This window comes from Salmo trutta, chromosome 4, assembly GCF_901001165.1.
Source record: "Salmo trutta chromosome 4, fSalTru1.1, whole genome shotgun sequence".
Classification (NCBI taxonomy): Eukaryota; Metazoa; Chordata; class Actinopteri; order Salmoniformes; family Salmonidae; genus Salmo; species Salmo trutta.
Window position 1 is genome coordinate 39,037,088 of NC_042960.1, and position 18,421 is coordinate 39,055,508.

The 18,421-nt window shown below is 41.6% G+C and overlaps 1 protein-coding gene across 3 annotated transcripts in view; it reads left to right on the forward strand.

Annotated features, from left to right (window-relative positions):
- The window catches only part of LOC115192335 (zinc finger protein Gfi-1-like), a 20,048-nt gene extending 1,833 nt beyond the window's left edge, over nt 1–18,215 (forward strand). For 2 of the 3 annotated variants that reach the window (XM_029750711.1, XM_029750713.1), the window contains exons 2-7: nt 14,966–15,178; nt 15,715–15,906; nt 16,239–16,645; nt 16,804–16,941; nt 17,060–17,225; nt 17,458–18,215. In XM_029750711.1, coding sequence (XP_029606571.1) covers nt 15,067–15,178; nt 15,715–15,906; nt 16,239–16,645; nt 16,804–16,941; nt 17,060–17,225; nt 17,458–17,645 — 1,203 coding nt within the window. In that variant the 5' untranslated portion in view covers nt 14,966–15,066 and the 3' untranslated portion in view covers nt 17,646–18,215. Of the gene's footprint in view, nt 1–11,781; nt 15,179–15,714; nt 15,907–16,238; nt 16,646–16,803; nt 16,942–17,059; nt 17,226–17,457 lie in introns of those variants that run through there. The other variant, XM_029750712.1, reaches the window with a different exon arrangement.
- Nucleotides 18,216–18,421: the final 206 nt, after the last annotated feature.

Consider the following 18,421-nt stretch of genomic DNA (forward strand, 5'->3'; position numbering starts at 1 on the left):
CTTTCCAATAAATGTCGAGGGTCTTATTCTGGTGGCATGATCATAGATGTTAGGCTGCCATTTGACAAATAAAAATAATCGCGTCATGCAGGCTATACCCGCACTGTATCTTTGAGCTGTTGGCTAGAACGCACGAGCGAATACCAGCGTGGGCCTACTCACTTTATAGGTTTGCAACACAATCTCACACTCAGTTTGTGCAACTATGTAGCAAAAATATTTATGCAGATTTTGTGCTTTTTTTGTGTGGCTTAATTCGTGTGAAGATAAAACATTTTTGTGTAACTTAATTTTTAGGAAAATACACACATTTTTGTGCCACTTAATTCATAGGAAAATACATTTTTGGGGGAACATTTTGGAACAATCTTCTGAAAGTTAGTGCTGTAATGCATTTTGGACGCTGCATTTTTTTTGTGTCCCACATTTATATAAAAAAACAAACGTGTTAACAACCCAATATTGTTAATCAACCATGTTGTAAAAACTGTATTTGTCTAGTTTTTTGTTGTTGTGGTGTTGATATTTGATTGGGGAATGGGGATACATTTTCATGATGGGAAATTAATTCATCAATAAATGTGGGGAAACAAGGACCTGCAAAGAAAAAGTATGTTTGGTTTAAATTCCCCTGGTGTAACTGCATGGTATTTGCAACTATAAGGAGTCTGGACTGTGATCAATTAAGCAATATCAATGCAGTTAAACAGGTTCATGTAAGATCATGAATTATGTTGACTTACACTTACCAAGGCCATTTCATGATGATTATTAAGATCGTGTCAATCATGTTATACTCTTAGGCTATTGTAACAAGGCATATGTCAGCCCAGAGGCCTACTAGGCTTTCATGGCAACAGCCGTTAGAGCTCACTTTGCCACGTAAGAGCCCTGCTTGGATTCCCTGTTGCAGCTTTCACTTTCTTCCGTTACACTGGTGGCAGCGTTGGGATCACGTCCAGCTCACGTCTAGTTATGTGATCTAGTGGTGGGAAACATTCTGTTTTTCAACATTGTGTTGGGTGTAATTACATTGATATATCTAGTGATCAATGGATAAGCAACAATGGGCATGATGGATAGAAATAGTCACTACAGGTGTGATCAAGCATTACATCAAAGTAGCCTGAAGCTGAATGGAAAGTGCTATGCCCTGACCAGTTATTCAGAAGAAAATCCTCTGTTACTGTGTCATTTACATATGTTAACTTACCAGTGTTGACCCAAACCCAACACATTCTACACATTTACAAACTGCCTGTTTAAAGTGTTATTACAACAATGGAGTTATATATCAAATAACCTGACAATGACCCACATCATATGGGTAGACAAATCATGTAAGTCTGTTATGCAGCAAAAATATCATTTTTTAGGATGCAAACCAGCAATATGAATCACTGTTGATCCGTCCTGTTCTGATCTAATGAGTTGGATGTAGGATTTTCTACGGCCTAGAATCGAGGCCTTTCCCAGTCATGATGGACGAAGCTAGGCACCTCTTGGTTCTCATTGGTGAAGACTGAAGTCAAGTTAGGGGTTATATGTCAAACTCTCCTATACCACTTTGCCCAACATGTTATACCCCAGAGGTTGTAAATAAACTATTTGTAAGGTGATATAACTTGTTTTATTATAGGGCTGTGAAACCCATAGCCGAATGGCTTCAGACTGAACATTTCTCACTGGAAATTTCTGTTCAAATCAAATTTATTTATATAGCCCTTCTTACATCAGCTGATATCTCAAAGTGCTGTACAGAAACCCAGCCTAAAACCCCAAACAGCAAGCAATGCAGGTGTAGAAGCACGGTGGCTAGGAAAAACTCCCTAGAAAGGCCAACACCTAGGAAGAAACCTAGAGAGGAACCAGGCTATGAGGGGTGGCCAGTCCTCTTCTGGCTGTGCCGGGTGGAGATTATAACAGCACATGGCCTAGATGTTCAAATGTTCATAAATGACCAGCATTGTCAAATAATAATAATCATAGTAGTTGTCAAGGGTGCAACAAGTCAGTAACACAAGAGTAAGTGTCAGTTGTCTTTTTCATAGCCAATCTTTGAGAGTATCTCTACCGCTCCTGCTGTCTCTAGAGAGTTGAAAACAGCAGGTCTGGGACAGGTAGCACGTCCGGTGAATAGGTCAGGGTTCCAGCAGGTCTGGGACAGGCAGCACGTCCGGTGAACAGGTCAGGGTTCCATAGCTGCAGGCAGAACAGTTGGAACTGGAGCAGCAGCACGGCCAGGTGAACTGGGGACAGCAAGGAGTCATCAAGCCAGGTAGTCCTGAAGCATGGTTCTAGGGCTCAGGTCCTACGAGAGAGAGAAAGAAAGAAAGAGAAAGAGAGAATTAGAGAGAGCATATTTAAATTCACACAGGACACCGGAAAAGACAAGAGAAATATTCCAGATGTGACAGACTGACCCTAGCCCCCCGACACAAACTACTGCAGCATAAATACTGGAGGCTGAGACAGGAGGGGTCAGGAGACACTGTGGCCCCATCCGATGAAACCCCCGGACAGGGCCAAACAGGTAGGATATAACCCCACCCACTTTGCCAAAGCACAGCCTCCACACCACTGGAGGGATATCTCCAACCACCAACATACCATCCCGGGACAAGGCCGAGTATAGCCCACAAAGATCTCCGCCACGGCACAGCCCAAGGGGGGGCACCAACCCAGACAGGAAGACCACGTCAGTGACTCAACCCACTCAAGTGACGCACCCCTCCCAGGGACGGCATGGAAGAACACCAGTAAGCCAGTGACTCACACCCCGTAATAGGGGTAGAGGCAGAGAATCCCAGTGGAAAGAGGGGAAACCGGCCAGGCAGAGACAGCAAGGGCGGTTCGTTGCTCCAGCCTTTCCGTTCACCTTCACACCCCTGGGCCAGACTACACTTAATCATAGGACCTACTGAAGAGATATGTCTTCAGTAAAGACTTAAAGGTTGAGACTGAGTCTGCGTCTCTCACATGGGTAGGCAGACTATTCCATAAAAATGGAGCTCTATAGGAGAAAGCCCTGCCTCCAGCTGTTTGCTTAGAAATTCTAGGAACAATTAGGAGGCCCGCGTCTTGTGACCATAGCGTACGTGTAGGTATGTACGGCAGGACCAAATCGGAAAGATAGGTAGGAGCAAGCCCATGTAATGCTTTGTAGGTTAGCAGTTAAACCTTGAAATCAGCCCTTGCCTTAACAGGAAGCCAGTGTAGGGAGGCTAGCACTGGAGTAATATTATCAAATATTTTGGTTCTAGTCAGGATTCTAGCAGCCGTATTTAGCACTAACTGAAGTTTATTTAGTGCTTTATCCGGGTAGCCGGAAAGTAGAGCATTGCAGTAGTCCAACCTAGAAGTAACAAAGGCGTGGATTAATTTTTCTGCGTCATTTTTGGACAGAAAGTTTCTGATTTTTGCGATGTTACGTAGATGGAAAAAAGCTGTCCTTGAAACAGTCTTGATATGTTCTTCAAAAGAGAGATCAGGGTCCAGAGTAACGTCGAGGTCCTTCACAGTTTTATTTGAGACGACTGTACAACCATCCAGATTAATTGTCAGATTCAACAGAAGATCTCTTTGTTTCTTGGGACCTAGAACAAGCATCTCTGTTTTGTCCGAGTTTAAGAGTAGAAAGTTTGCAGCCATCCACTTCCTTATGTCTGAGACACAGGCTTCTAGCGGGGGCAATTTTGGGGCTTCACCATGTTTCATTCAAATGTACAGCTGTGTGTCATCCGCATAGCAGTGAAATTTAACATTATGTTTTTGAATGACATCCCCAAGAGGTAAAATATATAGTGAAAACAATAGTGGTCCTAAAACGGAACCTTGAGGAACACCGAAATTTACAGTTGATTAGTCAGAGGACAAACCATTCACAGAGACAAACTGATATCTTTCCGACAGATAAGACCTAAACCAGGCCAGAACTTGTCCATGTAGACCAATTTGGGTTTCCAATCTCTCCAAAAGAATGTGGTGATCGATGGTATCAAAAGCAGCACTAAGATCTAGGAGCATGAGGACAGACGCAGAACCTCAGTCTGACATCATTAAAAGGTAATTTACCACCTTCACAAGTGCAGTCTCAGTGCTATGATGGGGTCTAAAACCAGACTGAAGCGTTTCGTGTACATTTTTTGTCTTCAGGAAGGCAGTGAGTTGCTGCGCAACAGCTTTTTCTAAAATTTTTGAGAGGAATGGAAGATTCGATATAAAAAGGGTTGACATTGAACATAGCTTAGGGTTATGGTATTTAATTAATTTCAGACTCTCCTATGCCACTATTCCTAACATCTTATACCCCATAGTTTGTAAATAAACCCTTTTTAATACGTCTTAAGGATCGGACCCTTCATCTCAATTTCTGCCTAAAATGACATACCCAAATCTAACTGCCTGTAGCTCAGGACCTGAAGCAAGGATATGCATATTATTGATACCATTTGAAAATAAACACTTTGAAGTTTGTGGAAATGTGCAATTCATGTAGGATAATATAACACATTAGATCTGGTAAAAGATAAAACAAACAAAAAAACATGCATTTTCTATATTTATTTATGCATCATTTTTGAAATGCAAAAGTAAGGCCTTACATTTTCTAGGAAGATGGGTGTAAGTTAGATGTTGTCCACAAGAAGACAGCAGTCTGTGTGTAAAGTTTGATACATTCAAGAATGAGAACTCTACATAATATTTTGTATCAAGTCTCCCAGGTGTCCTTCACAAATTTGCCCAAAATGTACCCAAGAGGCTGAATTGGTCAATTGATACATTTCCAAGTACATAACTATAGAGAACATAAAGAAAATGCTATGGCAATAAACAATTAAAGTTTACACACACCAGGAATGTCATACATGATGAATCATTAGCCTCCCTACATAAAAGGTACTAACCTTCACACCTCTAGAGGGCCGGGTGGGTGTGGAGCCAGAGACAGCAGAGGGGTCAGACTGGAGAAGCCAGTTCCTACATTTGAATGAGTGGGGGATGGAGTACTTTAATGTGGTGTCTTCTAAGTTGGCTCCCACAGGTCAACTTACTCTCTACCATTATTGAGGTACAAAACAACAAACAAATCAGTTAGAACTCAAGTTTACTATTACTTATTTTATTTAACATTTATTTTTGCAGGGGGGTGAGCACTGCATCAATACATCAAATACACAACACATATCTAGAAGCATATACACTTCAAAAGTTTGGGGTCACTTAGAAATGTCCTTGTTTTTGAATGAAAAGCAATTTTTTTGTCCATTAAAATAACACTCAAATTGATCAGAAATACAGTGTAGACGTTGTAAATGTTATAAATGACTATTGTAGCTGGAAACAGCAGATTTTTTATGGAATATCTACATAGGCGTACAGAGGCCCATTATCAGCAACCATCACTCCTGTGTTCCAATGGCGCGTTGTGTTAGCTAATCCAAGTATATCATTTTAAAAGGCTAGTTGATCATTAGAAAACCCTTTTGCAATTATGTTAGCACAGCTGAAAACTGTTGTTCTGATTAAAGAAGCAATAAAAATGGTCTTTAGACTAGTTGAGTATCTGGAGCATCTACATTTGTGGGTTCGATTACAGGCTAAAAATGGCTAGAAACAAAGCACTTTCTTCTGAAACTTGTCAGTCTAGTCTTGTTCTGAGAAATGAAGGCTATTCCATGTGAGAAATTGCCAAGAAACTGAAGATCTCATACAACACTGTACTACCCCTTCACAGAACAGCGCAAACTGGCTCTTCCCAGAATAGAAAAAAGTGTGGGAGGCCCCAGTGCACAACTGAGCCAAAAGGACAAGTACATTAGAATGTCTAGTTTGAGAAACAGACGCCTCACAGGTCCTCAACTGGCAGCTTCATTAAATAGTACCCGCAAAACACCAGTCTCAATGTCAACAGTGAAGAGGCGTCTCCGGGATGCTGGCCTTCTAGGCAGAGTTGCAAAGAAAAAGCCATGTCTCAGACCGGTCAATAAAAAAAAAGATTAAGATGGGCAAAAGAACACAACCACTGGACAGAGGAACTCTGCCTAGAAGGCCAGCATTCCGGAGTCGCTTCTTCACTGTTGACATTGAGACTGGTGTTTTGCAGGTACTATTTAATGATTCCGCCAGTTGAGGACTTGTGAGGCGTCTGTTTCTCAAACTAGACACTCTAATGTACTTGTCCTCTTGCTCAGTTGTGCACCAGGGCCTCCCACTCCTCTTTCTATTCTGGTTAGAGGCAGTTTGTGCTGTTCTATGAAGGGAATAGTACACAGCTTTGTACGAGATCTTCAGTTTCTTGGCAATTTCTCGCATGGAATAGCCTTCATTTCTCGGGAAACAAGAATAGACTGATGAGTTTCAGAAGAAAGGTCTTTGTTTCTAGCCATTTTGAGCCTGTAATATAAACTTGGATTAGCTAACACAACGTGCCATTGGAACACAGGAGTGATGGTTGCTGATAATGGGCCTCTGTACGCCTATGTAGATATTCCAGCTACAATAGTAATATACAACATTACCAATGTCTACACTGTATTTCTGATCAAATTGATGTTATTTTAATGGACAGAAATGTGCTTTTCTTTCAAAAACAAGGACATTTCTAAGTGGCCCCAAACTTTTGAACGGTAGTGTATATATTACATAGAGTATTGGGAACACAATCACTGTAATGAAATATGTGGATCAATAGGCAATAAGACGCATAGACTATACTAATATATTGTATGCCTCAGGTCTATATATTATATATACATATATAGAAATCAAATACAAATATCTTAAATGAATATGCAACCATTTAAACACCTGGTTTAGCATGAGAATCAAAAAACGTATTTTACTTACTGATCTAAAAAAGGAACGTTACCTTATCCTTCCAATCTTTCTTGCGTGCAGAACTCCTCGTGTCACTCTCCCGGTGTAACGAGGGTCGTACAAAGGGGACCAAGGCGCGGCGTGTAAAGTGCTCATATTTTACTTTAATGAAAACACTAAATCAAAACAATAAAAATGACCGTCAACAGTTCCGTCAGGTTACAAGGAACAAAAAAGAAAACAACTACCCACAAAACCCAAAGGAAAACAGGCTGCCTAAGTATGGCTTCCAATCAGAGACAACAAAAGACACCTGCCTCTGATTGGAAACCATACCCGGCCAAAACATAGAAAACAAAACATAGAAATAGAAATCTAGAAAAAACCCACATATAAACAGAAAACCCAAAACCACCCAAAACAACCACCTGTCACGCCCTGACCACTCTACTATGGCAAATGACCTCTTACAAGGGTCAGGATGTGACAGTACCCCCCCCCCCCCAAAGGTGCAGACCCCAACTGCACCTAAACAAAAAACAACAAAAACAACCCCAAACACAAAGGGAGGGAAGGGAGGGTGACAAACGTCTATGGCGGCTCATGTGCTACACCCAGACCCTTCCTCTCCCTCCGATCCTCCAGCAACGGAGGTGGCTCCGGCTCAGGGCGTAACCCCGTTCCGCCCGCAGATCCCTCCGCTTCTGTAACCCTGGCCTGTGGATCATTATCGGAGGAATCGGACTGTAGATCCTTACCGGAAGCTCTGTGCTGTAGACCACCGCTGGAGGATCCGGGCTGCAGGCCGCTGCTGGAGGATCTGGGCTGCGGGCCGCCGCTGGAGGATCTGGGCTGCGGGCCGCCGCTGAAGGCTCCGGGCTGCGGGCCGCCGCTGAAGGCTCCAGGCTGGGGAGCGTCGCTGGAGGCTCCGGGCTGAGGAGCGTTGCTGGAGGCTCCGAGCTGTGGATCCTCACTACTGGTTCCGCGCCATGGATTATCACTGGAGGCTTTGTGCCATGGATCATCCCTACATGCTCCTGGCCATGGATCATCACTGGAGGCTTCGTGCCATGGATTATCACTGGAGGCTTTGGACCATTGATCATCACTGGAGGCTTCCTACGGGGAGCTGGAACCGGTCTCACCGGACTGGGGAGACGCACTGAGGACCGCGTGCTCAAAGCAGGCACCGGCCTTACTGGGCTATTGAGGCGAACTGGAGGGAGAGTGTGGGAAGCAGGCACCGGACTTCCTGGATTCTGGAGGCGCACTGGAGGGAGAGCGCGAGGAGCAGGCACTGGATTATGGAGGCATTCCGGACTGAGAGTGTGAGAGGCAGGCACATGCTTACCACAATAAGCACGGGGAGTTGGCTCAGGGCTCACCCCTGGCCCAGCCAAACTACCCGTGTGCCCCCCAAAAAATGTTTTTGGGGCTGCCTCTCGTTCTTCCCCGGTAGGCTCCGATATCTGTCAATGACTTGCCCCCAAGTCCAGTTTCTCCTCTCCATCCATTCCATGTGTGACCAGGTGTCCATCTCTGCCTGGGCACGCCGCTTGATCCAGTCATGGTGGGTAGTTCTGTAACGAGGGTCGTACAAAGGGGACCAAGGCGCGGCGTGTAAAGTGCTCATATTTTACTTTCATGAAAACACTAAATCAAAACAATAAAAATGACCGTCAACAGTTCCGTCAGGTTACAAGGAACAAAACAGAAAACAAGTACCCACAAAACCCAAAGGAAAACAGGCTGCCTAAGTATGGCTTCCAATCAGAGACAACGAAAGATACCTGCCTCTGATTGGAAACCACACCCGGCCAAAACATAGAAAACAAAACATAGAAATAGAAATCTAGAAAACCCCCACATATAAACAGAAAACCCAAAACCACCCAAAACAACCACCTGTCACGCCCTGACCACTCTACTATGGCAAATGACCTCTTACAAGGGTCAGGACGTGACACCCGGTCAATTTCTGAAATAATCTCATCCAAATGTGTGTACTTGAAGTTCAATTTAGCGTTTATACGTTTTGTAGCCATGTTGTACTTTTTAAGTTTTGAGAAAACTTTGTAGAAGAAAGCCAGCGCTGCGTAACGTTAACTCTCCTGTGTACCGTAGATTTTAAATGGAGAATGAATTGCATTGCGCACAGCCATAGGACAATGGACATTACTCCTTCAAAGGGCCATCACATACTTATGTAAAGCCCAGCACATTGGCTATCTAGCTAGCTATGTTTCAAAATGATAGGTGGTGCGTAATGATGTCTGTCCTTCGTGGGCTAATAGATGTGTTGTGTAGCCAATAGGGGGTGGCAGGTAGCCTAGTGGTTAGAGTGTTGGGCCAGGATTGAATCCCCGAGCTGACAAGTTAAAAATCTGTTATTCTGAGCACAGCAGTTAAAAACTTTTTAGGGATAGGTGTCCCGTCACAGGGCAGTTGTAAAACATGCAGCGCCGTGTGTCACGATCGCAGATTTTAGAGAAACAACAAATGTCGGTACATATAAGTGTCTTATATCAACTGAAAGCGTAAATTCTTGTTAATATAACTGCACTGTCCAATTTACAGTAGCTATTACCGCGAAAAAATGTCATGCTATTGTTTGAGGAGAGCTCCAAACAACAGAACACTTTTTTCACCGCGATAGGTTTGATAAATTCACCTCTGAAGGTGAAATGTGTACTTACATTTTGAAATCTTGCTCTGATTTATCATCCCAAGGGTCCCAGAGAAAACATGAAGTGTCATTTTGTTAGATAAAATAATTGTTCATATCCTAAAAAGGTCCATGTAGCGTGCACGATCGATTTTGTATTTCTACTCGTTCAATTTGCAAAGAAAGGAATCTGTGAAAGTCTAACCCTAAACGTTGTTTCAACCAGCCAAATTACATTCGTATTTATTCCTCAGAGATCCTAGAACGTAACCAGACTTCAATATATCATTAGGAGTGTAGTATATCCTATAGGGCACGCTGATGACAAGGGCGGTCTTCACTTGATTGACTATAACTTTGTCAAATAAGCACCATTCGGGGTCAAACAAAGCTAGCTAGATAGCCAATGAGCTGGGCTTTACGGGAGTATGCATAAACCCCGTATCTGTCGCACAATTTTGCTGCTAATCTTGTGCGACAGCAAGCCATCTCCTTTTGGACAACAATTGCAAGAATATGGAGAGTTATGAAGTGATGAAAACTGGGTGTTTTGCAAATGTTGAACTTACAATATGGCTACTAATACTGAAAAAGCTAAATCAAAGTCCAAGTATACAGATTTGACGATATTCTTGCAGAAAAATGTAATGTAAATGTAAATGTGTCCTTCACAATTTGCCCAAATGTACCTGGGTGACTTCACACTAAATGTCATGTAGCTTGCTCATACTTCAAGTTATCAGTCTGAAACTTTGCACACACACTGCTGCCCTTTTGTGGACACCATCGGAATTACAACCAGAGTGATGCTAGATCTGGGACCTTTCTGTTGCATTTCAAATATGGTGGTAGAAAAAAAATACAAAATAACGTTTGTTTTTTTTCTTTGTATTTTCTTCTACCAGATCTATTGTGTTATATTCTCCTACATTCAATTCACATTTACACAAACTTCAAAGTGTTTCCTTTCAAATGGTAACAAGAATATGCATATCCTTGCTTCAGGGCCTGAGCTACAGGCAGTTAGATTTGGGTATGTCATTTTAGGCGAAAATTCAAAAAAAGGGGGCTTTCCCTAAGAGGTTTTTATAACCCACTGTTCCCCAGGCGCCGAAGATGTGGATGTCGATTATGACAGCCCCCCGCACCTCTCTGATTTAGAGGGGTTGGGTTAAATGCGGAAGACACATTTCAGTTGAAGGCGTTCAGTTGTACAACTGACTAGGTATCCCCAATGTTGAATGATGTAACAAGGTTTGGTTGCCTTCTACAGTGTCTGAGGATTGCACAGAAACCGAACTTGACTGGTTGAAAAAAAGTTTAGCTGTTTAGATTTCATAGATTGTTTTGTTGAAAGAGTCGGAATTCATGCAAAACACTCTATTCAACATGGATCATGTTAGGATATAGAAATTGATTTTATAGAGCAAAACTACACTACATTTTATCTCTGGGACCCTCAGGGTGACAAATCAGAGCAAGATTACTGAATTTAAGTACATTATATACCGTCAGAGGTGAATCAAACCAGTTGCCTTGATAAAAGTGTTTTATTGTTGTGCACTATCCTCAAACAATAGCATGGTATTTGTTTGCTGTAATAGCTACTGTAAATTAGACACTGCAGTTAGATTAACAATCAACCATATAAGACATGTCTATGTTCCGGAAAGTTGGCTTTTCTTTACAAAGCCATTCTAGTCAAATGTCACATATTTAGCAGCTACTGTCCAAATTTCGGGACACTGATCCAGTAGAGGTTTTTAATTATGCTGATATAACTTGTATTATTGTTATTATAGGTCTGTGAACCACATAGTCAAATTGCTTCAGACTGAACATCTCTCACTGGACATTGCTGCTGAAATTGAACATAGCTTAGGGTTAGTGTATTTAATTCATTTCAAACTCTCCTATACCACTAATCCTAACATCTTATACCCCAGAGGTTGTAAATAAACCCCTTTTAAGGTGATATAACTTGTATCATTTTATAGGGCTGTGAAACCCGTAGCCGAATGACTTCAGATTGAGCATTTCTCGCTGAACATTGCTGCTGACGTTGAACATAGCTTAAGGTTAGGGTATATAATTCATTTCAGACTCTCCTATACCCCTATTCCTAACACCTTATGCCCCATAGGTTGTAAATACACCCTTTTTAAGCTGACAAGGTCAAAATCTGTCGTTCTGCCCCTGAACAAGGCAGTTAACCCACTGTTCCTAGGCCGTCATTGAAAATAAGAATTTGTTCTTAACTGACTTGCCATGTTAAATAAAATAAAAAATTAAGTGAAAACAAGCATAGAAAACAGTTTTGGCATTAATAAAAAACAACAAGAACAACGTAGGCTACTATTATTATAATTATTTTGGTGACAACCTGGTTGATTGACAATGTTGGGTTGTTAGCATGTTTGTTTTTATATATAAATACATTTGGGGCACACAAAAAAAGGCAGTGTAGAACACCATTGCCCATCATGCATTGTTCTAACAACTTTCAAAAGATTGTTCCGAAGTTTTCCCCCCAAAAATTATTTTCCTATGAAAGAAATCACACAAAAAAATGTGTCTTTTCATGCTAATTAAGCCACACAAAAATGCACAAAATCTGCTGAAATACTTTTTGTACATATTTCCCCAAATTCAGTGTGAGATTGTGTTGCGGCTAATAAAAATGTTGGTAAGAAAGCTCAGTAGAAAAATCACTAGTGTTAAAAATGTGCTGGGAATTTAATCTCAAAGGGTATTTTTAAGTGCACTACATCACTCACAGCCTTTTATTCGCAACAAGTAGCCTACATTTGATGGAAACACATATCTGCCTAAGGTTCTTCGAAAAACTTTGAGGAGCTTACAAGAAACCTTTTTGAACCCCTATTTTATTTAGTGTGGTGGGAAAATGCTAATATAGTTTTTATGTGGATTTGTGAATATTTGCATGGAAATCTGTCGTCAGTTGGATGGAAACCTAGCTAGTGTCATTGATTCAATCCTTCAATTTTGGGATTATATTGAACATTTCAATAGGCAAACACTTGTTTTTAAAACCATTCGTATTTTAAAAACAAAGAAGTTAGCCTAGTAATTAGAAATATTTCAGCAATTATATTTGTTTGTACCCTACTCCATAGGGTAAATAAAATGTGCCTATTACAGAAAACCTTGTGCACATAAAACAGCTGATAACCCCTAATTACAAACATCTGGAAAAATACACCAAGGACCTGTTTCATAAACTGTGCATAGAGGTAAAACAAATAAATTAGATGACTGGTTATTTAGTTTGAATGGGGACACACACAAGAAACGCTCTACCGACACACAAGAAACGCTCTACCGATTGTGTGGAAGGAGTTTAACCAAGTTGGGGGGCCTGACTAGGCATGACAGGACACACTCGGGAGGGGATAAAACCTACCACTGCTCCCATTGTGGAAAGAGATTTAACTACAAAGCATTGAATGTATAGGCCTGCTGCTGAATTATGATAAATGGCCTCATAATGTATGTTTATTCATATAAACAAACAACAACAACTGATAGGCCTTGCATCGGTGTTTCCAAGGGCATTCATAAGATTTTGGGTGGCCTATCAGATTTAATAACCTCAACTCTATTATGCTATTATGTTCAATTAGAAGTCTATATTTAATTGCATTCAACGTTTTTCCATTGAAATAGGCTAATGTACTTCTACCTTCATGATTTGCTTGGATTATGCTAAGCATTTCAAATAACGTTTGTGGTTTGATGAGTTCAATAGATTTTCTAGGCTGCTATGTGAAAGACAAAGTCAAATTGCACCACAATTTGGGCAATGGTTAACTCGCGTCAGTGTATCTTGTGTTTTTATCCGTAGCCTGTCTTATCTCCTCCAACCCAATGCAAGGTCCGGATGCAGCGGTGATGTTTGTAATCGACAGAGGGCATATGGCGCTTTGATTTCCTGCAAGTCACTGGTGTTTTTTCTACTGTATCATGGTCTGGAGGACCTGCCTGCCTTCCTGCGCCTGATAGAATACTTCTGCATTAACTGACAGAGAATGAACTGAAAACATGCTATGTCATATGAGCCTGGTGTTAAACAAAAATGAGTGACTATTAAATGTTTTAAGTCTATTGCTGTCACCACTTTATTGTCTCACTTCAAAGTTCATAAACGAATAGGCCTAATCAATTATTTAGTCTCTGTAGCCTAAATGGTATCTGCTATAGGCCCAGCAAATCGTACCAACATTGCTATTTAGTTTTTCTTTATTTGTTCTTACTAATTGAATTACATTGTCGTATTACGTCTACGTAATTTCAAAGACAATACTGGCCTATACATATGTTTTGTTTGTTAATAAGTTCACCTGTCGAATGTGAAATGTTTATCAAATGAATAGGTCTGTCATGTATGGACATTGAAATTATGTATTTTCACTACACTAATACAACAATTTCAATTATTCTGAATGGCACGGGCCAGCGGCTGGTTGAAACGTTCTAAATGTGACACACAGATAGTCTCGGTCCCACTGGTTGTCTGGCGTGTGAGCTCCAGCTGAATGCGCTCGCTGCATGCCTTATTGTTCTGTGCGTAATTGGGGTAGAACAGGTAATCCGCGGTCCCACTGTGCAGACAGGGAACAGACGTATCTGTTTACTCACTGAGCATATTATAATAATGCAGGAAATACGAAACTCCGGTGGCACCGCAGGCAGACGTGTGCAGTTGTCTGCAGTCATCAAATTTAACCTGTGTGTATGGAGACACCGACCAAATTGATGGTTGAAAATACACTTGTGAAGGACGCAAAACAATTCAATACCGATGCGGTGTTATCATGCATGAGTCTTTTTACAGCATTTCTTCATTCTACAAAATGCTATAGCCTATATTATAAACCAGTGATGGGCTATTCTGTGACGTGACTATTTGGTCACATCCACGTTTATACTTCGCCTACTATTCTCTGATTCTCATTCTCATTCATGTGCAATCGATGACGGTAATATATGGATCCTGTATCATTATCAAGCACATTCTACATGTCTCATGATGACGAGCGTGTGGCACGGTCCATAGCAACCCTGACTGACTGGCACCCTGGTGCTGCGTACCGCGTTTCCGCTCTCCCCTGTCCTGTACTGCAGCTAGGGATAGGGAGGGATTAAGTAACACATTGATAAAGCAGTGTATCACTTATCCTGATTGATGTGGGTTGTAATTCCCCCAGTAGAGATACAGGCTGATCCGTGAGCTGTAGCTGCCTGGAGAGCAGTTGGTTCTGGAGGCGGACCAATCATAGCCCCCCCGAGCGGCAGCAAACTGAGGAGGAGTTTCCTCTAGCCTAGGCACCTGTCCCTAAAAGGTCCCCACAACACCTGGCAGACGGGAGAGGGCGTGTGCGCATGCTTCATCCTCAGTTAGAACTCTCTTAAAGTTGACCGACCACACATTGTCCACCAATAGTCTTCTAATCTTTTCAGGAATAAAACAGCAGCACCGCATCCCAGAAACAGAGGAGCAGATCGCTGTTGGATCGCCAGTGATTTTGGATATTAGCAAAGGTCGAACAAGGAGAGTGAAAATGCCTCGGTCCTTCTTGGTGAAAAGTAAGAAGGCGCACAGCTACCACCAGCCCCGCTCCTTAGAAGATGACTACAATCGACTGGACACTATCTTAGCTCATATATGTGCAGGTATGTGGATGCTATCTCCATGTTAATGTCTGGATGTTGTGTGAGGTGCACATATTTCCTACAAATGCACAACCTCATTCGTTTTTCTGTAGCCTAATTATATTGGTATAAATATACACTTTTATTTGTCTTTTTGTACTAATTATTAGGCTATATTGTGAGGCATGGTTTCATTCAAAAGAACCTGCAATATATTATAAATATAAGACTATGATTTATAATTTAAAGTCTAGCTGTTAATTCACAGAGATATATAGCCCATGTAGGCTTATCCTGTATCCAAATCTGAATGTTTACCTTATTTTGATAGTTACGTTGAGCTCAGTAGAATGAATTTGCAAATTCTATCGTTATTCTTAATAACATATAATTGTGCTGACATTTCTAGGCTATTATTTAACGTTATTTAAATTTTGTCTTCTTAGAATAATTAAATAAAAGTGTTAGGCTATCCGTTATCAAAGTTGTATTTTTGTCGTTATACTGGTAAACTAAGATTACTTTAATTAGGCTACTGCTCGTTGTAATTAAAACAGAGAATAGTAAGATTCCAGAGGACTTGGATGCCTTGACTGGCGGCGATGCCATCGGTGGGTTCTCCCCGGACTCTCACCTGGCTGACACGGCTGATTTCTCCAAGTCCCCGCTCAGCTGTGGGGACAGTGTGTGTGGTCCAGTCTCGGATTATGAAGACTTCTGGCGGCCTCCATCGCCCTCAGCATCACCAGGTAGAGATCTAGTCTGTGGTGCATTAAAATGTAGGCCTTTAGATACCTGAAAATGGGAGATAGTAGCAGACGCAATGATCCTCTTCATACTTTTATCGAAAAACAAATATTTGAAAAGTAATTTGATGTTTTGTGAAAGCCTCATATTGCATAGGCTAAGTTAAACAATCCTCATCAGACATATCACATCGAAAATCAACATGAGCATACTTTGAACTGAACGTTTGTGATTGCAATTTCACAATTTTGATGACGGGACATCCTGTTTGCCTGTCTCCATCCTGAGTTAAGAACAGCGCGCTAATCAATTCTATTTATTTGCAACTCAACAGTAGATTCCGATAAATCCCTGTCTCCCTCGGTGGACGAGACACAACCCTTTGCTGTTCCATTCCGGCCCTATGCGTGGAACAGCTACTCTGGTTCTGACATTCGGCACCTGGTCCAGCAAAGTCTCCACCACCAGCACCACCATCCCATGGACCTGGACCGGAGCCCGGCTCTGGGTTACTATGGTGACCGGGCCATCGAACCGACCCTCTTTGAGGGAAGCCCTGTACCTGAAAATTATAGTGATTACAGGGCCACTGCCTGTTTGTTCGATAGAGCCACCGCCCCCGGGGTTGGGTTGTACTCGGAAGGGAACCTGCAGGGGAAAAGCTCAGAAATCAAGGCTGAGTCTGACCTCTGCTCACGGCTCATTCTGAATGGTTCCTACAAGTGCATCAAATGCAGCAAGGTAAGATAAGATATGCAAATGTAGAGGATTGAAACATCTTATGCTTGCGATGACTTGCTTTGAGATTTGTGGTTGTGGACACACTTTTTCCGGCATAATGCTCACTATCTTTATCAACCTGCCACCATCACCCTCACGAATTTCAAACAACTCTGCAGGTGTTTTCGACTCCCCATGGGTTGGAGGTTCACGTTCGCAGATCACACAGTGGCACGAGGCCCTATGGTTGTGATATATGTGGCAAAACCTTCGGACATGCTGTCAGCCTCGAGCAACATAAAGTTGTGCACTCTCAGGTGACCATTCTAGAATCTAGACTATTCTCGTCTCGTTTGTCACTGATTATTCAACGCAAACAAGCAATATAGGATATATGTCAGATTTAGACTAATATTTGCTTATATACTTCCACAGGAAAGAAGTTTTGATTGCAAAATCTGTGGTAAAAGCTTCAAAAGGTCGTCGACTCTCTCCACGCACCTCCTCATCCACTCTGATACGCGGCCGTACCCATGCCAGTATTGCGGGAAGAGGTTCCACCAGAAATCAGACATGAAGAAACACACATTCATCCACACAGGCAAGTATACTTCAGAAATTGTAGTGTATTAGTAAACATACCTCGATGCAACACTAAATATGTTCATTGCGTAAACGGCCACCCAATGCGGCTAATGGTGAGAAGTCAAGCCTAATTGACCTGCATTTTTTCCTGAAGACCGGGTACAATACAAATAAAAACAGCTTGCTTGCCTATTTGGTTTGGCTATTAAAGGTGACATGACGGTTAATGTGTACATTTTGTCATACAGGTGAGAAGCCGCACAAATGCCAGGTGTGTGGGAAAGCGTTCAGCCAGAGCTCCAACCTCATAACGCACAGCCGGAAACACACGGGCTTCAAACCGTTCGGATGCGACCTCTGCGGCAAGGGATTCCAGAGAAAAGTCGATTTAAGAAGGCACAAAGAAACCCAGCATGGACTAAAAGCCTCAAACTAAAATCAAATAATGGACACCAAACACTATTCAACAAACCACTTTTTTTTTGGAAACCAGAAATAAGCTAGTTATCCATTCCTCAAACATGTTAGACTATGACATACTGGTGGAGTATTGTAGAGGCTGTTGTGCAGTATAGGTTGACAAAACCGGTTTGAACCAGGGAGGGACATTATCTGAACCCAAAATATTAGTACAAAATAACCGGATAGGCAATATAACCACCAAGAAAGCGCAAAAACAAAAACAACAGACGAACAATTTCCAACAGACAGTTGGGAAAACAGCCCTTGTCTAAAGAATGTCACTTTGTTTTCAGTTGGACGCCATGGATGCTGGCACAACAGTCACTACAACAAGGCTATGTGATTTAATAAACAAAAGGGTTGTGCTTTTATTTTATAAACCAGAAATGTTTTCAGTTTTTCATTTTCGTTCTTCCAATTCAAATTGCACATTTGTATTTTATATCAACCAGACTGTATATCCAGATGTCGTTTACTATAATATTAAACCTTATTTATTGATCACATTATCAGTTGAATAAAATGTGAAAACTGTAATCCAACATATTTTGAGAGTTTTGTTTATTTTTATTTTGTTTCTTAGCCTACTGCAAGTTGTTTCAAGCAGCAAAAGCCACGGATTACTCAAATACATATCACTGGCAGCGCCAATACATTTTTTACTCCAATTTTAACTCATATAGTTCTAGTAAATTCAACTCAAACTCAACTGAAGTCATTATTACTTAAAATGTTTGTGGTACTGACTAA